The sequence below is a fragment of the Myotis lucifugus genome, unplaced genomic scaffold (genome assembly GCF_000147115.1).
Source record: "Myotis lucifugus unplaced genomic scaffold, Myoluc2.0 scaffold_243, whole genome shotgun sequence".
NCBI lineage: Eukaryota > Metazoa > Chordata > Mammalia > Chiroptera > Vespertilionidae > Myotis > Myotis lucifugus.
Window position 1 is genome coordinate 265,654 of NW_005871291.1, and position 24,554 is coordinate 290,207.

Consider the following 24,554-nt stretch of genomic DNA (forward strand, 5'->3'; position numbering starts at 1 on the left):
GATCCTGGCATTACTGGCTTTCAAATTCAAATCTCCCGGCTCGTTACCCGCCCACCCCGACGTTAGCCAATTGGAAAACCAAAACCCTGGGCACACCAATCCAGGAAAGGAACAGGAAAAGAGCATGCGTACTCAGCTCTCGCCGCATCCAATGAGGTAGCTTGTAGGTCTAGGCTACCAGCCTATAGGAGAGCATGACTGTCTTCGCGCCCCGCCCCCTCCCGTGCCCAATCACGGCTGGCGTTACTCAATTGTAACCTACACACTAGCAGCATTCGCGCAAGCGCACTTCAAATCGGAAAACTTCGGAAAGTCGACCAGTGGCGTCACAAAGGTGGCGGTGAGTTCCAGCCTCGCTGGTTCCAACCGTCTCCTATCGCTCCTGGAAATGTAAACTTTTCCGGATTTCACTTGTTTCAAATTTGGCCCTGCCAGCGGCCTAAGTAGCCAATGAAAAGGGAAATACGCACTGAGATGTCAGCTTACATTCCTGCGCATGAGCGATGACCCGAGCGGAAACCGGAGCCGGGAGGCCGGGGCGTGGCCCGAGCGTGGAGATTCGGCGCATGCGCTCAGCTCGCTCTGTGCGGCTGCCGCCGGGAGGCACCTGGAGTATGTCGGCCCCTGTCGAGGAGCGCAGTGGGGTGGTTCCGTGCGGGACGCCTTGGGGCCAGTGGTATCAGACCTTGGAGGAGGTGTTCATTGAAGTGCAGGTGCCGCCCGGCACTCGCGCCCAAGATATCCGGTGCGACCTGCAGAGCCGGCACGTGGCGCTGGCGGTGGGTGGCCGCGAGATCCTCAAGGTAGCGGCCGGCCGGGCTGGTGCCCAGATTCCTCGCGGCCTCCCCAAACCCCCGAGCCCTAGGGCTCCCCATTTCCGTAGGAAGACTGTGGCGAGGCCCTTGGGCTTTTCTGATTGCGGTCTGGTCGGAGCCCCCACCTTCCAGTGCCAGTCCTGAGTTGACGCGGAAATTGGAGGAGCCTATTTTTCTGGCTTTATTTCTAAATCGAATGAAATTGCGCCTGTTATGCCTCTGCGGGTCTTCAGCCGAAGCAACTTAGCTAGGTCGTCAAAGAAATAAATATTTATATTCCATACACACGCTTCCAGGCGCCGTCCTGCGTGCCGGGGTGACAGCGTTGAATGAGACAGATAACTGCACTGGTTATGGCAAGTAGGGAAGCATAATAAAAGTAGCATTATTAGTAGCATTTATAGTTAAAATCAATTAAATCCAAGCTAGATTCCTTTCTCAGATTAGCTGCTCCAGATGTTTGACGGCAGCGGTGAAGACTGTTTGATGGGATACCTGGTTCTGCCATTTTTCTAGTTTTGAAACCTTGGGCAAGAGATTTTTCAGTGTCTCTAACTTCATCCATAAAGGGCAGTAATTACAGTACCATTTTTATAGGACTGTTTTGAGCATAACCTGGCATCCATGTGCATGAAGAGCTGGGAGGAGTGCCTGCTATGTAATAAGCACACAGGACATGTTAGCTGTTGTTTTTCTATTAAAGTGCTTCCAGTGCCTTTGAGAAAAGCACGACTGATTTGAAAGACTTTGATTTCTATCAACGTGGACCTAAATGACCTTTCTGAATAGTTCTGCAATTCGTAGCTTCCTGCACAGTGGTTTAAGGTTACAATTCAAATTTCCAATCACTTGGGAATTTAGCAATAACTCTTTAACTCGAGGATTTTAGGTGTACATTTGGACCACAAGTATTGACATGTGAAAGGAAATATATATTTGTTAACATATTTTCTAAAACAAATTTGGCAAAGCAACAAATAAATGGGTTTCAGCATATGCATTCTCCTTTAAACTTACATTTTGCTTCTTACTTAAAACCAGTTTCTGAAGAAAATCAGGAACTACTAATCTTAGATCTGTAGTATGTGCTAAAGTAATTTGTTAATGCCAATATGCCCAACAAAGAGAATGAGCCAGTTTGTTGTTGGTTTTTTTTAGAATGAGCCAGTTCTTAAAAGTTTTTTTTAAAAGACATAATTTCTTCTTAATTTCATCAGGAGAGCTCTTGTAATCTATTTTAATTGATAAAGCATTTCAGTTATTTTATATTTGGCTAGTCAATGATCAATAGTATTTCTTAATCTTCTAAAAATTAAGGATCCCTGATCTTTCTTTAGAGATCCCTGTGTTTTCTGTCATAGTTATATTCCAGGTTTCATTTCACTTGCTAGGAGGAAACATAGGGTTGAGCACCTTTTCAATGTGTTGAAATGGTTTAAAAATTTATCTCCCTATTCTAACCAAATTAGACAATTTTATGTGAATTAGATAGGAAATTAGGTAAGTCTTAAATCATGAAAGCTTTATAAGAATTAATGAAATTTTTGTATTTTTAATAACTTATATGTTTATTTTTCAGGGCAAACTCTTTGATTCTACAATAGCTGATGAGGGAACATGGACTTTGGGTAAGGGTAATCTATTATAAATCCTAGGGTCTTTTCACCAGTTAATTTTGTCTTGGAACTTAGTATGTTTTTCCTGTTGTATTAGGTGCTTTGTCTTTGCAGTTTTGAAAGAGATACTAATAGGAATGTATTGAGAGTAATTTTGTGTCAAGATTACCTAATGGTTTTTGAAAATATAAAATTGAATGAACTCTAATTTGTGATTTCTGTTTGTTTAGAGGACAGAAAAATGGTTCGTATTGTTCTTACAAAGACAAAGAGAGATGCAGCAAATTGTTGGACTTCTCTTCTAGAATCTGAATACACAGCTGATCCTTGGGTGCAAGACCAAATGCAGAGAAAACTTACATTAGAGAGATTCCAGAAAGAAGTAAGTCAGATAAGTGTATGCATATGTGTAGTTAAACATATTAGAAACAGAATAAATATTTTTTGAAAGTGAAGACCCCTTCATCAATATCTCTGCTTTCCATGCCTGTGTCTCAGTCTCATCTCATCAATATATTGGCTTGTTTGTTTTGTTTTAACATAAATGGAGACACACTGTAGATTGTTTGTATTTCTTTTTTAATAATATGTCTTAGGTCTCTTTCTCTTTTAGAACACATAGAAAAACTCACTTCTTTAACTGCTTCAGGGTGTTTTCTAGTTTGAATGTATTGTAATATTTAGCTATTCCCATTCGATAAGATTTAGATTTCCCTATTTATGACTGCTATTTGAAAGAAAGTTTATGCTTTCATCTCTGAAACTATTCAAACATTCAAATGTATATCTTTAGCCTAGACTTTTCTCCTGAATTTTGGACTCTTATATCCAGTTGCCTATTTAATATCTCCATTTGGCTAGCAAACATTAAACTCAGTACGTCCAACATGAGCTTTCTAACATCTCTCTCACATATGTTCAACCTCTAAGCTTCTCATCTCAGTTGATGGACATGAGTTGTTCTAATAAAAAAGTACACACACACACACACACATAGTCCTTGAGTTACATCGGACTCGACGTACATCGTTTCGTGGTACGTCGCCATCTCCCATTTATTTATAAAAAAAAAAGTTTCGTCATTTCGATGTGTATATATATATATGTGTGTGTGAGATTTATGTTTTTTATTATTTATTTACCACAAGTAAAGGTCAGGAATTGTTATCTTTCTTTCAAATTTTTTTACTGTTTCACTTCATTACTGCTGTGTATGTGCTCCATGTGAGTGACATAGGTACTTATGTAGGTGGGTTCCAACTTACGGCGAAAATCGCATTACGTCCCGCCGTAGGAATGGATCTCCGACTTAACCCGAGGATCTATTGTGTGTGTGTGTGTTTGTGTGTGCAAATATATATACTAGAGGCCTGGTGCATGGGATTTGTGCGCTGGTGGGGAGCGTGGCTTGCGGGGATCAGCCGCTGTGGGAGCACTGCTCATACCCATCAGCTGAGCGGCTATGGACTCACCCTCTGAGCAGCTGCTCCTGCTGTGGGAGCGCCGCTCATCGCTCATCGCTCATCCTGGTCAGCTGAGCAGCACTCCTGCTGTGGGAGCACACTAACCACCAGGGGGCAGCTCCTGCATTGAGTGTCTGCCCTCTGGTGGTCAGTGCGCATCATAGTGACTGGTCGACCTGTCATTCTGGTTGTTCTGCTGTTCAGTCACTGGGCTTTTATTATAGGATACATACACATACATACACACATACATATATACGTTTATATACATATATATGTATGTGTGTGTATATATATGTGTGTGTACACACACACACACACACACACACACACACTGAGTGACCAGATTATTATGACCACCTGACGTTAGTAGGCAAATTAGCTATAATTTCGCGCTGAAGTTGCTAGAGGGCCAGACCATTATAAACGTCTGAATAGCACAACATACCTAAGTATTGTTGCTGATCAAGTTCATCCTATCATGTTGATGGCGTATCCCAATGGAGAGGGCTTCTTCCAACAAGACAATGCTCGTATTGTGCAGGAGTCGTTTCAAGAACATGAGGGAGACTTTACCTTGCTTAGGTGGCACCACAATCACCAGATCTCAATCCAATTGAGCATTTGTGGGACGAAGTTAAAAGCCATCAGGCAGCTGGTTCCACAACCATCAAATCTCACAGAATTGGATAGTGCTATTCATCAGGCATGGTGTCAGATTCCTCGCATCACCTTTCAACATCTCATGGAGTCGATGCCAAGAAGAATCGCCCCAGTATTGAAGGCAAAAGGTGGCCAATGAAGTACTGATGGGGTGGTCATAATAATCTGGGCGGTCATAATAATCTGGCCACTCAGTGTATATACTTGAGGCCCTTGCACGAAGATTCGTGCAACAGGCCTTCCTTCCCCTGGCTGCTGGCACCGGTTTTCCTCTGGCACCTGGGACCCAGACCTTCGGTCTGGCTGCCGCCTTCTGTCTTCACTCCGGCCAGAGTCTTCGCTCCAGCCGAGTCTTCGCTGCGGCCGGAGCCTTCGCTGTGGCCGGAGCCTTCAGTCTTCGCTCCTGGCGCTCCCTCCACTCCCTGCCCCCCTCATAGCAGGCGTCATGCATGCATGCTGCCCAGAGGCCCAGAGTGGCTGGGATGGCGGGGCCACTGCTATCTTTGTTGGGTTAATTTGCATACTCACTCCTGATTGGCTGATGGGTGTTGCAGAGGTATGGTCAATTTGAATCTTTCTCTTAGTGTAGATGTATGGGGCCCTAGCGAGATAGAGCGTCAGCCAGGGGACTGAAGGGTCCTGGTTCTATTCCGGTCAAGGGCATTGTTTCTTGATTGTAGGCTCCATGTTGATCCCTGAAAAGGTTATGTGCAGAAGGCAACCAGACGATTTGTCTGTTTCTCTCTCTCTGTCCCCCTTCCTTCTACTCTCTCTAAAAAAATTAATGGAAATGTATACTCAGGTGAGGATTAAAGAAAAGGAGGTGTGGGAGTCATCCTCCATTCCTATCTGTGTCTTAACACCCTATCCATTTTGTCAGGAAATCTTACTGGTACTACCACTGCCACCCTTATCTGGACTACCTCTAATGTCTTGTCTAGATTACTTCAATAACATAATTGTTCTTTTCACTTCTACCTTTGCCAAGCTATAGTCCTCTCAAAATAGCAGAGCAGTTCTTTTAAAATGTAAGTCAGATTACAGTACTCCTCTTGTTAGGACTTGTTCAGTCTAGTAAAAGACAAAGTCTCTTATAGGTCTCCATCTGATCTGGTTTTCCATGATCTCCCTGACCTCGTTTCTTAATGCTGTCCCCCTCAGTCATTCTGCTCTAGCCACACAGGCCATTTTGCTGTTCCTTAAACATGTCAGGCCATTCCTTTTCATTTCCCAAAGCTCGGCTAACTTCACAGTTTTCAAGTCATTGCTCAATGAGCATTCTTTGAGTTTTGATCATTCTATTTAAATACTGTAACCTCTTCATTTCCCTTATTCTGTCCTACTTTTCTTTCCTTTTTTTTTTCTTTCTATAGTACTTACCAACTTTTAACATACTGAATACCAACTCTTAATACACTAGGTCTGGGGCCTGCAAACTGGCTCATGGGTCAAGTCCAGCCTGTTTTTGAAGTAAAGTTTTATTGAAACACTGCTATGCTCATTTGTTTGTGTATTGTCTTTCATAAGAGTAACAGCAAAATCGAGTAGTTATGACTGAGATTGTATGGTCTTCAAAGCCTAACATATTTACTACCTGGCTCTTTACAGAAAAGTTTGCTGACTCCTGCACTAGATAACTTTAATGGTTTATTATTGGTCGGTCTCTCTCTCTCTCTCTCTCTTTTTAAATATATCTTTATTGATTTCAAAGAGTAAGGGAGAGGGATAGAGAGTTAGAAACATCAGTGAGAGAGAAACATCAGTCACCTGCCACCTGCACACCCCCTACTGGGGATGTGCCTGTAACCAAGTTACATGCCCTTGACTAGAATCAAACCTGGGACTCTTCAGTCTGCAAGCTGACACTCTATCCACTGAGCCAAACTGGTCAGGGCTATTATCGGTCTCTTGTTAGAGTGTAAGCTCCAGTGAAGCAGGGATCTTTGTCTGTTTGTTCACTCTTGAATTCCACATGCCTCTAATAGTGTCTTCCAAACACTAGGAACTCAATAAATGTTTGTTGAAATGAAATGTCCTCCGAAAGACTACAGCCTGGGGTAATGCTTACTTCATAGGATTGTTGTGAGGATTAATTATGTTAATATATGTATAGCTCTTAGAACCCAGCCTGGCATATGCAAGGTCTCAAAAAATGCTGTTAAAACCTGTTTGTACCCTGATACTAAAGTGTTCAAATTAAAAAAAAGTGTTTTTTATCCTATTTATTTCATCCTATTTATCTCCTTTTTGCTAAAAAAGAATATTTTAAATACTCTCAAATGTATATGTGTTTGTCCATACACTTGTCAACATTGTAACACGCATATTGGATCTTCTAAATATTTGTAAGTCTGAACATTATAAAATTATAGTGTTAAGTTACATTTTGGTGATTACAGTGAAGTTTGGTATATATTTACATGTTTGTTGGCTATTTAGATTCCCTTTTTTTGTCACCTGCCTTTCAAATCTTTTTATCATTTTCCTTTGATTGAAGTTACTTATAGTTTTCCTCATAAGTTTTGTCATACGTTTTTGTTCATATCTTTTAGAATCCTGGTTTTGACTTCAGTGGAGCAGAAATCTCAGGAAACTACACGAAAGGTGGACCAGATTTCTCAAATCTGGAGAAATAGCTATTTTTTGCTGCATTCTGTGGACCCTAGCAGATGTTGCCAACTTGTTCAAAGGAACAGATTATATGGTAGAAGAAAAATGTGGATGCCTACAGTAACAAATTGCAAAATATATTTAAGTATGGTTCTAAAAATTGCTTTCAAATATGATTTACATAGGGAACCTCTTAAATACTGTGGTAACTATTCTATTAATATATGATAACTTTTTTTGGACTTGGTTTTGCTCAGCATGAAGTTTCATATGATGCATTTTGCTAATTTCATATTTAACCTATATTTTTAATACAAAAATTGTTAGGGTATAGATCATAATGAAAAGACAGGGTGCCTTCAGGGAAAATTAATTTTTTTCTTCTAATAAGTGTGATGTAGGAGTAATGTTCAATAAACTTTAAAATAGGAATTGTGTACCCTTTTGGCTAAGTATACCAGTCCACACAAGGAAATTATATTAATGAAAATTTTAGGAAAGAAAAAAATCCGCAAGTATATTCTGAGTAAGTGAACTTTAAGAGTTAATGAAAATCTCTGAATTAGGATATTATTTCTTGAGAGATCACTTTATGTCAATAAACTGAAAAGTAGTTAACCTCACAGTAGGAATGGATTAATATGAAAAGAGATTTGGTGAAGTGAGTATGATTATTGGCCAAGTGTGTTGTTAGCACCATAAAACAAATTATGGTCAATGATTATAAATCAGTGACATAATTTTGATCTTCAGTGATCCAGACATAGAAGTAAGAATTGTCTTGAAATTTTATTTCATCCTTTTATCTTTTTTATAAAAAAAATTTAAACAATCTCAAATGTATAGAATAGTTACAACTAAAGAACATAGAATTGCTTTTTTTCCTCAACCAATTTGTGTAAGTTGATGACATGATGCCCAATTACCTCTGTGTACCTTAGTGTGTATTTCCTTGAAAGGAAACTCTTACATACTACAATACAACCTTTAAAAGCAGGAAATAAGCATTGTCACATTACAACTATCCAATTCTCAGACCTTCATTCCTTTCAAGTTCAATTGTCCCAATGTCTTTTATAGCAAAGGGGTACAGTCAGAATCATGCCTTTCCTTTAGATGTCACATGTCTTAACTGTGCTTAAATCTGGAACAAGTCCTCATTTTCTCCTTGACTTTTACAACCTTGGCACTTTTGAAGATTACAGACTTTTTTTTTTTTTTTTACAACATTCCTCAATTTGAATTTTGTCTGATATTTCTTTATAGGTTCAGGCTTTGCATCTTTGGCAGGAATGTTAAAGAAGTGATGCTGTGTTCTTATTGCATCCTACCATGAGTTAATTTTAATTTGTTCTTTCTCTTCTGGTGATTACTTAAATTACTGTTTAAGCCCTAACCGGTTTGGCTCAGTGCATAGAGCGGCGGCCTGCAGACTGAAGGGTCCCAGGTTCGATTCCGGTCAAGGGCATGTACCTTGGTTGCGGGCACATCTCCAGAAGGGAGTGTGCAGGAGACAGCTGATCGATGTTTCTCTCTCATTGATGTTTCTAACTCTCTATCCCTCTCCCTTCCTCTCTGTAAAAAATCAATAAAATATATTAAAAAAATAAATTACTGTTTAAGTGATACCTGCTAGTCTTCTCCATTGTAAAGTTACTCTTTTTATGTGTATAATTGAGTACTTTGTGGAAGTTAGTTTCAAATTATGTTTCTTACTAAACTTTCATTTTATTGATATCTTTATGGACTCATTGTTTCCTACTTTATTCAGCAGGTTAAAATCAATTATTCCTATTACTTTGATTCTCAAAATTTTTCTAGATTTGGCCAGTGCCAGACCATTCTAAGTGGCTTCTATGTCCTTTTGACATGTCCCCATTATTATCTGAGCAATTTCTTAATCTGTCACAAGGCATACTAGGCTTATTATGCTTTCTCTGCCCTAGCCCAAGAATCAGCAATTTTTCCATGGAATCTTGGTTTTCATTCATGGAGAATGGTTTTTAGAAGTGAGCAATTACTGTTGATGTTTGTATAGTGCATACATTTACATCTATATTTATATGTATTGAAAACTATGTTGTTCACACTTGGTTTTTAGTATAGTCACTTTCATTTCTAATCTCTTAGGGTCATTTTTGTTTTCTCTCTGTAATTCCTTTCAACAATAGTGAGAAACCTGATTCTGTTATCCTTAATGTATTTGGTTCCCTATTCTAGGCCTTGTTGCTATGAATGAACGCCTTCTCTCACTGTGTTTAGGCTCCAGCACCCTATGCCAATGATAGCCTTCTCACCTGGGACCCTTACCCTCCACACTGGGCCACTGCAGCCCAGCCACTCCCTATGTTCATGTTACCCAGTAACTTTAGGAGTGAAATTATGGGGAAAAGGCTTTTTTCTTGTAATTGGCTTCTCATTTTAACATTTTAAAAATATTTTATAATTTGAATAAACAAAGTAAAATGAACTTTTTTGTTTGTAGTTTTGTGAATTTTAACATGTAGAAATATGTTACCTCCAAAATCAGGAGATTGAACTGTTCAATCACAAAAATGCCTTCATACTAGATTTGTCTTTTTAACAAGTTCATGTAAATGGAATCATGTGCTATCTTTTTTTAAAAAGAGCTTTATTGCGATTAAATTCATTTTACCCACTTAAAGTGTATAATTCAATGGTTTTTAGTACACTCACATATTCAACCATCACCATGGTCCATTTTCATTTTCATTGCCTGAAAATGAAACCCCATGCCTTTTAGCTGTCATCCTCCCCAGTTCCTGACCTAAGCAACCACTAATTTACTTTCCATTTCATAGATTTCCCTGTTCTGAACATTTTATATTTATGAAATAACTAGAGGCCCAGTGCATGAATTCATGTATGGGTGGGGTCCCTCGGCCTGGCCGGCGGGGCCGATTGGGGCTGTGGGAGGTTGGCCAGCAGAGGGAGGGGCCATGGGAGGTTGGCCAACCCTATCGGGGTCATCAAGGTGGGGAGGGGGAGGGGCTGCGGAGCACACTGACCACCGGGGGAGGCTCCTGTGTTGAGTGTCATAGCGACTGGTCAACCAGTCATTCAGTTGCTTAGGCTTTTATATATATAGATAATATGTGATCGTTTTTTACTGGCTTCTTACACTTAGCATAATGTTTTAGAGGATTTCCACATTACACTTAGCATAATGTTTTAGAGGATTTCCACATTATGTGCCAGTGCTTTATTTTTTTAAAAATATATTTTTATTGAATGTTTTAGAGGACGGGAGAAAAACATCAGTGTGAGAGCAAAACATCAACCAGCTGCCTCCTCCACACACCCTACCAGTTCATTTGTAAATTGGGATAACTTCATACATTTTGGAGGATTACATGAGATGATTCATATAAAATATCTGGCAATAGTACCTGAAAATAAAAACTATTATTGCTAACCACAAATATTAGATCAGAAATGTCTATTGTTTAGGTAGTATATAGCTTAATTGGAAATACAGATAAGGTTCAAGTAACCTTTTTAAAAATAACACTTGTGAGAATAGAGCTTATTAAATTATCTAATCTGAGTCGAGTGCAAAAGGGGACATTTAAGTTTTTCTTTCATCAGTAATCCCTTGTAGTGTTTACTTTGGTTCCTTTAATTAAACATGAATAGTTCAAAATTACATATTGTTTTAGTTCGGTAATAACCAGTAGATCTAACACAATACTTGGCAGTTAACTACCACTATCTGGAATTCTGTTTAATTAGGTAAAGAGGGTTTACACAAAACTTCAAGTGGGCTGAATCTAAGGGTGAAGTTGTATTAAGGATATCCATAGTAGTGATGAATCCAAATGATAAAAATAACCATGGTGCAAAAAATCAATTTTTAATGCACATTAAGCATATTTATCATGTCTACTTTAGAAAACCATTAGAGTAAAAGCTTCAATAATGGCCATATTATAGAGATTTTTTTCTGCTACCATACATCTTACTTTACTGAGTAGAGCCCTGGCTGGTGTTGACCAATGGTTAGAGCATTGGCCCCAGGCACCACAGGGTCATGGGTTTGATTCCTGGTCAAGGGCATATGCCTGGGTTGCAGGTTCCAGCCTTGCCCAGTCATTTGTGTGCAGGAGGCAACCAGTCGGCATGTCTCATGTTTCTCTCTCTCCTCCCTCTATTCCTTCCACTCTCTTAAAAATCAATGGAAAAAGTATCCTCTGGTGAGGATTTAAAAAATAGACTGAGTAGAGATAGCTTTATATGTGGTTCTGCCATCACATTGACAAAATAGTTTGTTGAATCAGAAGAGAAACAAATTAGAAAACCACCCAGCAAAGAAATGCATTTCAATCACTTTATTGAAATGTATATCCCCCTTAGTACTAAAACACAATGGTAGTTGGTTAGGTTACCTCTGCAAACTCAGAATTAACATGGATGTAAGTGAAATATTGAAATGTATCAGCCTTTTGGGAAAACGGAAAAGTTACCTACAAAATATATTGTTTACAAAAGTATGAGATATACTGTGGTTCTTTGGTTTATTTTCCAGTGCATATTTATTCATAACATGATGTCAACATTGGGCACAATCATCTTGGATGGACTCAGGCTACACATTGCACTGAGTGGTTTATAACACTTCTAACACTAGATCTCCTTATATTCACGGACTTACTAGCAAGTCCTGAACTCTACCTCAGCAACCTCATGATTATAAAGATGGGTATTTACTTAAGACCTTCTGTTGGCACAGTAGGGAAAATTAGTGAAAGTATATTCCCTTCATTTCAAACAGAGTTGTAAATTAGAAGCAATGGCAGTTTTATAAAAACAGTCCTTAGTAAAAACTTCTGGAGTGTTAAATGAGCACGTTTTCAGAGTGATGTTAATTTGAGTCACTAGTACAATAAAACGAATTTTCTCAATGTGACTATAGATTTTGCATAAAAACTTTTTTCCCTGGACACAAATATCACCTGTCTTATAGAAAAAATGTTAAAGATAATACTCCAAGATTAACAGGTATGTAGTTTTGCTTTATATAAAATGAATGTAATTTCCATGTAGCAATCAAGTCCACATCTCTGAATAATCTATTACTTGCATTATGGGTGCTAAGAAACCATATTCACTGCCTAAAATAGTGACCCTTATAATGTCTTAAAAGTGCATTTATGAAATATTGGTTTTGATGTAAACCTCATAATTTAAAATTTAAATTAAGTAGGTTACCATTTTTAATACCTCCTAAATATACTGACCCAATATAGAAAGTTGGATCAATGTTAGAAATGAAGATTCACAGTTTACCTTCCCAGACTTTTCATTAACATTTCACATTATGGACTTGGCTTTGTTTGTATGCCTCAGCTGAATTCAAATTTAAGCATAATTCCACTATAGCATAATGTTAATTAGGCAGTTTTCCCAAATCTGAGAACATCAATGCTAATCCAGTTACGATGTTTTGAGGATTCACAGCTTAAATCCACTATAACATTGTGGAATCCATCCTTCAGGATTGTGGCGAAAGGCTTCAGAGAAGTTTTTGTTGCTGTAATAATCCTATTTAAACAAACAAAAAATCAAGTTATTAGAAGTTTGCCAAACATAAGTATTACTGTTAAAAACGACTTACTGCTCATATCTAAGATTCATAATCATGTCACACGTAGGTGTGTTAAATGTTAACGTTGAGTTTTCAATAGGAAAAAAATCACAGAGTTATATTTAGATAGCAAGAATATATGTCAGTGACAATCAGGCATGTAACAATTTCCTAGGGTTCCAACTGCTATAGCAATGATACAAACTATAGTGTAATCTGCTGGTTTCCAAACACCCAATGTGAAGACTATCTGGCATAACTTATTTTTCTTTAAATACAACATCCAAGACCATACTGATTTTGCATATAAGGTAATCTCAAACTAGTTCATATATGGTTCAAACTTTTGGTCCTATTGTCCTACTCAGGCTTGTGTAACTTTAAATGAGCCAGAGTTTGAGTCTACATAAAGCAAAATGAATGATGTTCAATTAAATATTATTGTTTTAGTGCTTTTATTTTTTATTATTATATTTTAAATAGGTTTTTTATTGACTTCAGAGAGGAAGGGAGAGGGATAGAGAGAGAGAAACATCAATGATGAGAGAGAATCATTGATTGTCTGCTTCCTGCACTCCCCACATTGGGATCGAGCCCACAACTCGGCCATGTGCCCTGACCTGGAATCGAACCATGACCTCTTGGTTCCTAGGTCGATGCTTAACCACTGAGCTATGCTAGCTGAGCTAAGTGCTACATTTAAAATTCCAGTTATTCAACAGGATGCTGTTTCCTAAGCTGATAATGTAATGAAATGGCTAAATTGCATACCAAAGGTTGGATATTTCCTTATTGTTAGGGTGTTGTGCCTTGAATGTAGTTAATGCCCTAAAATATTAGCTGACTAGATCAGTGAAGTCATTATCCCCTTTGTAGTCCATTTTTGTTTGGAAAATAATTCCGATTTTAATTCTTGAATTATAGAAGAAAATTATAGCATTATAAAAATTTCTCTATATGGGAAATAACTATGAACCCAATTTACCAATTAAGGAACCGTTTCAGGAATTGTTGGGAGGTGGGTTATTCTGTAGTAACTATGCTTCAATTGCCGTGCAGTCCGCCCAGAAACAATCCATTTCAACTTCTGAACATTTGGTTTGGAGCACTTGTTTGATGAATATTCAGTTAAACACTTGGATACGAGCTCTTGCCAGAAGGTCAAATCTCTGCCATTTATCTGTACATAAATTTTAAAAAATTAAAAAAAAAAAAAGTTCTAAGGTATTTAACTACAGTAATACTTGTAATCTTATTAACTTGTGTCTTTCCTTGTCAAAATATTTGAAGCTACTCAAATTTCAAACACATGGTATCTCATTTTAGTTCAGGAGACAGTACAAGTGGATTAGTTTCTTTTACAGCTGTTAACAGGAATGACCTTGACATACCTTGGAATGTTTCTGAAGACATTCTACGACTTCTGTTAACTCTACACACTTCTGTGCTTGGATCTCCAATGCAATGATAGACAATGCCAACACAGAAGGCTAAAAGAAAAAAATTTAAGGTAAATGTTGACTATAAAAACAGGTACATAAATAGGTTTACTCTTTATATAAAATATTTACCCTTGCTTTAGAAAATAGGATCCTGCAGTGGCATGCCTTAAGTTGAGCTTCTAATCTTTCAAAATTAAGGCTATTCCTCCTTTAAAAAGAAAATGAGATTAATTTTATGTAGATCATTTTACATCTAGTCAAAAGTCAAATTTTTAGAAAGACACAAGTCAATTTTAAAGTTTAAGTTTATACACACAGAAAATAAATTATTTGAAGTAAACAATTCCTCTTCCTTCAGAGACATGAACGCCTTAAAAATAAGTAACTCCTTAAAGATAGCAAACATGAATTTTAAGTCATTTGGGCCAAAAAAATAAAAAGTGTCATGCCATAACTAACAAGGTTTCTTTTTATCTTTTTTAACTTAAAAAATATCTTTATTGTTGAAAGTATTACAGATGTCCCAGTTTTTCCCCTATTGACCCCTTCTAGCCCACACCCACCTCCTGCCCCAGGCCTTCACTATGGTTTCTTTGGATTTTAATAAATCTATTTCTGCATCTACTGAAGTTCCTTTTTCTAGTAATCTGTTAGATGCATACCTACTAGGTTTTATAAATTAACTAGTCTATAAATGGAAAATGAAATATAAGTAAAAGGTGAAATATCCTTTAGTCTCAAGAATTAGCCTTCACATACTTCCAGAGGCTATTGACAACTGAAAGTCTCATTTCTGGGGGACAGTGAAGTGTGAAATTCAAGGAGCTGCAGGTCCTTTGATAGGAATTCTCCCAGGATATTGATTTTAAGCATCATCCAGACCAGTGATTCCCAAAGTGGGCGCTACCGCCCTCTGGGGGGCGGTGATGGCCACAGGTGCATTTGGGGGCGATGAGTAACTGCTATTAAAATTTAAAAAAAAATTAATTTCCAGGGGCTGAGTAATATTTTTTCTGGAAAGGGGGCGGTAGGCCAAATAAGTTTGGGAACCACTGATCCAGACAATAACATTCTAATTTCCAAAAAGCCTTGGTTCAAGACAAAGATTACATACCTTTCAAATGGCAAGTTCTCTTGGATGAGTGAATAATAGAGTTGCAGAAATTGAAAGGCAGTAGTAGCTCTGACTTTCCAACACACTTTCTCCAATACAATCTTCTCCATTCTCATCAGGTCGGAAACGGTGAACCTATACTGGCTTATTCGGATCAAGTCACTTGCCAATGGGACATTCCTTTCCTCTTCTATTGATTTTACAGCCAGGTAGAAGCAGCTTAGTCCAACACACCCAAGGTGCTTGGGCTGAACCTAAAAAAGACAATAAGTCCATGTCTTTATCTTATTTCAATTAAAAAAAAAAAGATAATCTAGAACTCAGACCCATCATTATGAAAATGAACCTTTGAGGTATATTTGTCATCTCTAAAGGAATTAACAAGTCAACTGTGGCCTGACAATACAAGGCACCCCACTTGGAGCCAAATTTGGAGTAACTGGACTAAGTTGCAGTATAATGTTTGGGTTCAGCAAATAAAAATTCTTTTTTTTTTTAATCACTATAGAACTAACTATAAGTGCTCTGTTCTAGTTGGACTAAATACGTTAACTGGTCAAAGGCTTAGATGAGGACTGAAACACCTTACAGCTTACACACAAAATTTCTTTCCAGAATGTTGTGTTTTCCCAGGCTGTTTTCTCTGTAGAAACACCTGTTTAAAACACTATAGCACATCACTTTCACTCTGCCTGTAAAGCTCTATCTGCTACCAAGCTCTTATTTATTCATCACCTTCTGAATGTCTACAATGTGAGACAGTCAAATTATCTCCACTCTTAAGTTGTAGCTCAAATACAATTTTAAGAAGCCTTTACAAGTGTTTGTAACTCTCCTCTTTTTAGAACCCCTTCAGCAATACCTTTATACTTCTTTAGCAGTATAATGTATTTACTTTTCTTATTATGCCTTCTTCTGTATGATAGTGCAAACATTCTCACATAAGACTATATAATATACTGAAGGGATAGATGTATCTTACTCATCTGTGCAACATTTATAGATTCAAAGATAATGCTTGCACATGCTGTCTAAAGAGTTGCATAATTAACCTATTCAACAAATTTCTTGAGCCATCCAATTCAACAAATACATTATTGAGTTCCTCCTATATAGGAGACATTGTGTTAGGTATCGAGAACTAAAAGATGAGTTTTATTCCAACTGTCAGATTATCTCATTATCTACCAATGACCATGGGCACACAGAGAAGGCAGATGTATTTTTAATAGCTAAGCTAGCTCTGAAAGATACATTGATATCCTGCTTATCCAAATATAGGAAAATAATTATGTAAATGCTGCTCCATCAGAAGATACTCTACTATATATAAGCAGATGCTGGAAATGCCAAACATAAGCAAGACTTGAGTATGTCTAAGGCTAAAACAAGTATAGCTTTATATATGAATGGAGATCAATATACTTTATTGACCAAGTGGTTGATAACATCTCTAATTATTAATCACAACCTAGCATTCTGATGCTAACACATTTTTTTAAAAAAAAGTGAAAACACCCAGCCTATCAAGAAAGATTTTAAAAAATAACAGCCAACTCTCCTACTGGGAGACTGCAATTAATGATTTGGTATTAGACTATGTTTCAGTGTCAGAAGTTAAATCTAATAAATAATGCATTACTCTTGATTTTAAAAAAAGAGTATTCATCAGTGCTGTAGTACAGAGAATGCTTGGGCTACCTGCTGAAAATAAAAAAGGTCAAGTTTCTGAATACCAACCCAAAGCTAGCAATTCCATCTCTAAAACATTGAGCAAAACTAAGAAACACTTAGGGTAGCCCTGGCTGGGTGGCTCAGTTGGTTGGAACATTGTCCCATACACCAAAAGGTTGCGGGTTCAATTCCTGGTCAGGGCACATACCTAGCTTGTGGGTTTGATTCCTGGTCTAGGCACGTATGGGAGACAACTGATCCATGTTTCTCTCTCTCTTTCTCTAAAATCAATAAAACATATCCTCGGGCGAGAATAAAAACAAAACAAAACACTCAGGGTAATGTAGCTTTAAACATACCTTCATTTTGGACAGGAATCTGTCCAGTAAATTCACAGCCAGAGAAAATGTCTCTGTGTCGAAGCCGAAGAACTGAGTTAGACTAAGGAGATCCTTCACTTCAAAGTCCCTCAGTCTTGCAGTCATCCTGAGGCCTTTATCGTAAGCAGATTCAATGAGTCTCAAGCCGCAGACCTTTGGCTGGCATCTCGGCTCCTGTTCCAACAGGGCATTCAGCTGGTGTAGCAGTTTCTGAGAGTCAGTGGTTGTGAGGACCTCTATCATCTATATATAGAACAAAGCCCAGAAAGGATAAGAATAGCCCTTCCTGCACTGTATTGTGCCAAGTGCTTGATAACATAAGTTTCCCCTCCCCCAGCGCTGCTAGTGAATCTAAGTCATTGCAATTTTAAAATATTGCAAACCTTCCACTCACTGTCAAGAGATGACTATGAGTTGTTAGACAAGATACCAAAACTTTGAAATTCTGCCATGCATTAACAGTGGGAACTGTTCAGGTTAGATAATTTTTCTTAGCCCTCAGTTCCTCATCTGTAAAGTGGGTATGAGGTTATTATTACCCACCTCACTGACTTGTGTGGAATACATGAGGTCACCTGGGTATAGAGCTTAGCATATACAGTAGGTGCCTAATCAACACTGGGCAATATTAATGACCTTACTTCTACGCCTGTAAAATGAGGCAATGATATGTCTCTCTGGCTGTGAAGATTAAATAAGACGATTCATGCAGAATTTAGCACAGTGCCTGGCCCACGGTGCTCAATAACTGTGAACTTTTACTGGTGTTAGGAAAGGAAGCTTAAGGAATGTTATAGGAGCACAGAGGGAGTGGGAGGCTAATCCAGCCTGCAAGAGGAAACTGGGAGTTTTCTAAATTAATAAATTGAAGTGGATTGATAGTTTTATTGCTTATTGATAATATTGCACATTTGTGTCCCAGGCACCACGCTAAGTCTTGGACGCACACACACAGTCCCTCCCTACACAACCGAAAGAGAGGAATGCCGGGGGCCTTCAGCGCTGGGTTACGGAAGGGGGGCGCGGATGACGAGCCACTCACTTGACGGGTTCTCCCCCGGGCTGGTCCCTGGGACCCCGCCTGCCCGCTTTGACACTTGGACCCCGCGGATCGGAGACAAGTCGGACCTGGCCCCGCCCCTCGGGGCTCGGACTCGCCCGGACTTGTTGCTGACAGCAGCGGATTAGCTACCCGAGGGGAAGGACGCGGCCAGACTCACCCCCCATCCCGTGCCCCAGCCTGGCTCCCTCCCCGCCCGCTATGCCAGCCCCGCAGGCCCAGCTCACCTTGATCGCGAATGCGGCTCCTTCGCTGGAATCTTCCCTCCCCGGGCCTGCTCGCACCTCCGCCCACGATATCAGATCCGAGAAGTCCTAGAGGCGCGGGGACTCGCGGGCAAGAGGGCACAGGCCCGGGGAGGGGGAGCTGTCCTGGGTGGAGGTCTCCGCAGCGCCGCCCAGACGACACTGCCCTCCGCTGGGTCAGTTCGGAGCCGAAGGGACCGGGACGGGCCTCCCGGGGAATATATCGGAGGGCGGAGCCTTCCTGCTAGGCCAGGGGAGCTTTGTCGCCGCTAATTGGTGCAGTGCATTTGATGGATGGCCCCCGCGGACCAAAGAAGACGGGACTGTAGAGAGGAGGCCAATACTCCGCCCCTCGAGACCACGCCCCCTCCCACTAAGCGTCTCTTATTGGAGAATTTTCCAAGGTGTCTTCAATGAAGAGGAGGGCGAAGGACGTGCTGCGCGCACCAATCCTGGCCCGGGCCAGGTGTCTGCGGCGGCCGGATTGGCTAGCGTGCCATTCCCGAATGTACTGGGACTTCTTGTTCCTTGAGGTTTAGCAGAGCGGTTCTACCCTTCCTTCTGAAGTACCTTGGCTAGTTACCAAAAAAAAGTTAAAAAAAAAATAAAGTCTGCGTTTTCATGTCAAATGGAGAGGTGGTGGGTTTTTTACGGGCTAGTTTATTAAAGTCCAGAAACTTCTCTTGGTGAGCTGTGGAAATCAATGGATCCTTGTCTTGTTTTGCTTTTTTGTATACTTGGTCTAAGAGTGGAGTTGGGCTACATAAATTCTTGGTCTTACACCGATTTTCTGAGTTTGATGTTTTAAGCCAATTGAAATAGAAAAATTAGTAGTTTTTCAATGGCTTAAAATGAAAAGCCGTGGTTGACTCTTAAGAGGAATACATGGGCAAAATAATTGAAGTGACTGTGAATCTCAGTTCACAGGTCTGTGTGTGAAGCATTGTTGTTGTTATTTACTGTGAGTGAACTCAACCTCTGATTGTGAGTCTGTGCTGGGTTAGTAGGAAAATAATGTTTGAAGCCTTTCTGAACTCCCTCCCTCTCTTCTCTCTCCCAGATGGCCACAAATGAGAAAGGTCTACATTACAAGGACTCGTGAGCAAGGAGTCATTTATCAGTTTTCTGGGTCTGTACTTGAATGTCTCTATTCTGATGGCTTCTTCCTAGTTAGTGATTATCTGGGTTTTCACAAAGTAAAAATCTGAAAGTCTTGCTGGCATCTTTGCAGTTTGCCCTACCTTGCCCTTCCCTGGGGCAATGCCACAGAACCAAGTCCTGAAATGAGGGCAGAGTTGTGGGGAGGAGCGGGAGGGACAACTGGGGAGGAAAAGTTAATGCTGCAGAATAATATTTCAACCACATAATCAGGTCAGTTTGACAAAGTGCGGCCTTGCAAATGGGGAAGTGGCCTTGGTTCTCCTTGAAAATAAACTATGCAATGAATATCAGTGGGCAATGTAAAACACTTAAAAAGTACTTATTAAAATAATTTGTGAGTTTAGAAAATTATGTGTTTCTCTTTTGGGATTTTAATAACAAAATTAGAAATGTATTTACACAGGCATTTGTTCACTAATATCTTTTGAACACATAAAATGTGCTAGTGGAGAACAAAATATACTGGTCCCTGGCCTTGTGGAGCATATAGTCCTATGGACAGAATAAACATTAGACTTTGGAATAAAACTGACTTATTTTCAAATCACAGGCTACTGACTAGAGAAAACACTTCTCAAAAATAAGAAGTAAAAGTATTTTGTTCATATGGTCACTGAGAAGATTAAATAATGCAAAGTAAGTAAAGCGGTAGGCACTGTGCCCATAACACAGTAAGTACTTAAATTATTAAATCACTAACATTTCTTTTGAAATGTCTTCCTTAAACATACAGTTGTGTTTTCTCTATTGTCTTAGTCTTCTATTCTCAGCCTAGAATCAGAGTATTAGAATTACTTATTTGACACTAAAAGTATCTAAATTGCATATGTTAATTTCTAGACCTTATTGGTACTGGAAATTTTCACGTGAGATTTTAGATAATAAAAATTTTATGTAATAAAATGTTTTTTTCTCACATTAGGATTGTGTTACTTTGTATTAAGATAGAAAAATTCTGTACATAAAAAAGTTTCAATAGCACTGAAGAAAAATTGATTAGTCAAGTCAAATGGACACTCTTTACCTTTTCTCTTCCTCCCACCCTCACCGTCATTTTTATTCCATAATATTGGAATACTGACTATAAGTTAAATAATTTAAAAGACCTAATTAGCAAAATGTGCAAATGTAAGACTCAGTTATGTACTCTTGTAAAGGAAATGAGTCCTTTATTAACTATGATTTTAAAGATGTGTATATTTAATAATGAATTTCTTTGAGTCAAATGGCTGACTTGTAGTGTATTTCCCAGACTTGATGAAATATTCAGCTGCCATCTTCATACTTTTTTCTTCATCAACAACATTTAAGTACAGGAGAAGTGAAGCTCAGAAGAAAATGGCCTTAGGAAAAATAATGGCCTGGAGACTGAGCAACAAATCTTTCTCTCTCTCTCTCTCTCTCTTCTCCCTCCCTCCCTCCAATCTATCCAATCTAAGGCCTCTATGACACTAAGACGATTTATATTCGGTTCACTGTATTGTTCTAGAAGCTTCTGGCTACAATGGAAACAAGCAGCGTAAAGGAGCAGAAATTCTGTGTATTTAGCTTGCTTAAAAATTTTTTAATAGATGTAAAGAAATATCACCAAATCCTTTATGTGTTTGTTTCTACATCGATTTTATATTCACAATTTCCAGTTTCAAATTATTCAAAGGACTATTTTTTTTTAATTTAAAATATCCTGTTCTGTCAAGTTTAGGAGCTTTATATCAGAGCTGACATAAGAATAACAAAAAACCCCCCGCATTTTTGTACCTTTATGTAGTTAAAATATGATGGAACGAGGCATCAATTGGCTCAAGACGTCTTAAAATACCTAGCTTTTGTTGGAAGTCACCCATGCACAGATTTAGCTCAAACAGAATAAACACTTTAAGGCACATTATAGAAGTTTCTATTTCCAATGGAAATGTACATGTATTTACATTATGAAGCCATAAATACAGTTTGTGTGAGCATGAAAATATTTGCATGTGATAAATAATACTGCCAAATAGCCCTGAAACAGTTATTATTATTTTTTGAAATAAGTAAATCTCCTGCCAAGCCTGGCCTTGTAGAAGAACGTTTAATAATGAAAAGCAGTAGTTTGGTTGAGACACGAAGGGATAGGCTACAGTTTGGATGTCAGTTTTCTCAGTTCCGAGTTCATAACCTCTGTACTTGGCGTAGTTTGCCGTGGTCGCCCCCACCTGCAGTTTTGCTCTCTGAGGTTTCGGTTTTCTGTCTGAAAATATTAAACGGAGAACCGCAGAAACGGACAATTCATGTTACCTTGCGCACTGTTCTGAGTGGCGTGATGAAATCTCGCGAGTCGCGCTCGGCCCGGTCCTGGACGTGAGTCCTGCCCACGTCAGCGTGCCCACGCTGCAGATGCGCCCATGTCAGCGTGCCCACGTCAGCGTGCCCACGCTGCAGACGTGCCCATGTCAGCGTGCCCACGTCAGCGTGCCCTGCCCACGTCAGCGTGCCCACGCTGCAGACGCGCCCATGTCAGCGTGCCCACGTCAGCGTGCCCACGCTGCAGACGTGCCCATGTCAGCGTGCCCACGCTGCAGCTGCGCCCGCCCTCAGGCCCCGGGATCAGGCCCACCAGCAGGTGAGGCCTAGCTGCGGCCAAGTCACCCTTATTTACTTAATAACGACCCCAAAGTGTGAGAGCAGCGATTCTGGCAACTCGGATATGCCAAAGAGAAGCCGTGAAGTGCTTCCCTTAATTGAAAAGGTGAAAGTTCTTATCGTAACAAGAAATGGGGAAAAAAATTGTATAAGAACTAACCTCCCACTCGAGCTGTGAAATTGTGAGAAAGAAACAAGAAATTTGTGCTAGTTTTGCTGCCGCGCCTCAAACTGCGGAAGTTCTGGTCACAGTCTGTGATAAGTGCTCCGTTAAGATGGAAAAGGCCTTGCCTTTGTGGGACGGAGGGCCCTCCTGACAATACATCCATCCCGGCCTCATGCTTTGCCACAGCCTGGGTCATTCACCTCACTTCGTCTCATCACGTCGGTGTTGCGTCTTCTCACAGCATCACAAGAAGCGGGTGAGTACAGCACAATAAGATATTTTGAGAGAGAGAGACCACACTCACATACATGTTATTACAGTGTGTTGTTATAATTGCTCTATTTTATTATTAGTTACTAGAAGCCCTGTGCACGAATTCATGCACCAGTGGGGTCCCTTGGGATAGGCGGAAACTGGCTCTCCAACATCCCCTGAGGGGTCCTGGATTGTGAGAGGGCATAGGCCAGGCCGAGGGACCCCACCCGTGCATCATTGCTGGGGAGGGACTAGGGAGGTTGGCCAGTTGGAGAGGGATGGAGGGAGGGCCCCAGGGCGTGTCTGGCCCGTCTCAGTCCCGATTGGCTGGACCCCAGCAGCAAGCTAACCTACTGGTTGGAGCATCTGCCCCCTGGTGGTCAGTGCATGTCATAGCGACTGATCGACTGGTGAACTGTCTGCCCCCTGTTGGTCAGTGCACGTCATAACGAGCAGTTGAGCGGCCTTAGCATATCATTAGCATATTACACTTTGGTTGAATGGACAACCAGACACTTAGCATATTAGACTTTTAATATATAGGATTATTGTTAATCTCTTACCGTACCTAATTTATAAATTAAACGTTATCACACATATCCGTGTATAGGAAAAAACCTAGTATATCTAGGATTCAGTACTATCCATGATTTCAGGCATTTGTTGGGGGTCTTGAAACATACCCCTGCAGATAAGGGTGACTGCAGTAGTTGGGAAATAATAACAGTACCACCTCAAAGTCAAAGGTTGTTGTGAGAATTAATTGAACTAATGCTTGAAAAGAACACATGTAAGGGCTCAATAATTGTTAGATATTATTTTCTGTAGAAATAGTAATCTTAAAAGATAAATTATAACTTACGGCACTGCTGACATCAATGACTAAATATATTATTTTTTATTTTTCAATTACAATTTACATTCTATATTATTCTGTATTAGTTTCAGATGTACAGCAAAGTAGTTAGAAAATCATGTACTTTACATTCGCGTCCCCCCCCCCCCCGATGTTTCAAGTACCCACCTGGCCCATTACATAGTAGCTATCATGATATTGTTGACTATATTCCCTTTGCTATAAGCTATATCTCTGTGACTATTTGTAATTACCTATTTGTACTTCTTAATACCATCACACTTTTCTCCCAGCCCCCAACACCCCTCCCCTCTAACAACTGTCAGTCTGTTCTCTATATGTGTGAGTCTGTTTCTATTTTGTTTGTTTATTTTGCTCTTTAGATTTCACATATACATACAAGCATGGGCAAAGGAGGTTTACAGTTGTGAGTCCATGAAACACAGTTTATTCTTGTATTATTATAATCATAACCTGCATATCTTTTTCCATAGGAACAACTGTAAACCTACATTTGCCCATCCCAAAATAAACCCCATACCCATTATCAGTCATTGTTCATTCTCTCCTCCCGGTATCCCAGCTCTAGGCTATCAATGATTTATGTTCTGTCTATATATTTGCCTATTCTGGACATTTCATAAAAATGGAATCTTACAACATATGGTCCCTTAAGATTGGCTTCTTTCACTTAGCATGTTTTCTAGGTCCATCCATGTTGTGGTATGTATCACTACTTTATTCCTTTTAAATAATATTCCAGTGTATGCATATATCACATTTTATATATTCATTCATCAGTTAATG

At 39.5% G+C, this 24,554-nt stretch overlaps 2 protein-coding genes across 5 annotated transcripts; one reads left to right on the plus strand and one right to left on the minus strand.

Annotated features, from left to right (window-relative positions):
- The first annotated feature begins 350 nt into the window (after positions 1-350).
- Positions 351-9,827, plus strand: NUDCD2 (NudC domain containing 2). 4 transcript variants are annotated; one of them, XM_023762319.1, is made up of 4 exons: positions 351-779; positions 2,395-2,443; positions 2,737-2,813; positions 7,110-9,827. In XM_023762319.1, exons 1-4 carry the CDS (start codon positions 504-506, stop codon positions 7,191-7,193), a joined length of 486 nt encoding a protein of 161 aa, XP_023618087.1. In that variant the 5' UTR covers positions 351-503; the 3' UTR covers positions 7,194-9,827. The 4 variants fall into 4 exon arrangements, with proteins under 4 accessions (XP_023618087.1, XP_023618086.1, XP_023618085.1 ...); XM_023762318.1 differs by having other exon boundaries at positions 353-803; XM_023762317.1 differs by having other exon boundaries at positions 356-779; positions 2,662-2,813.
- Positions 9,828-11,501: 1,674 nt separating this feature from the next.
- CCNG1 (cyclin G1) lies at positions 11,502-18,904 on the minus strand. The gene is made up of 7 exons (XM_006098593.3): positions 18,670-18,904; positions 17,362-17,625; positions 15,329-15,582; positions 14,344-14,422; positions 14,164-14,262; positions 13,758-13,952; positions 11,502-12,729 (listed from the first exon to the last, which is right to left on the minus strand). The coding sequence occupies exons 2-6, from the start codon at positions 17,623-17,625 to the stop codon at positions 13,761-13,763; spliced, it is 888 nt and encodes a 295-aa protein (XP_006098655.1). The 5' UTR covers positions 18,670-18,904; the 3' UTR covers positions 11,502-12,729; positions 13,758-13,760.
- Between the last annotated feature and the right edge of the window lie 5,650 nt (positions 18,905-24,554).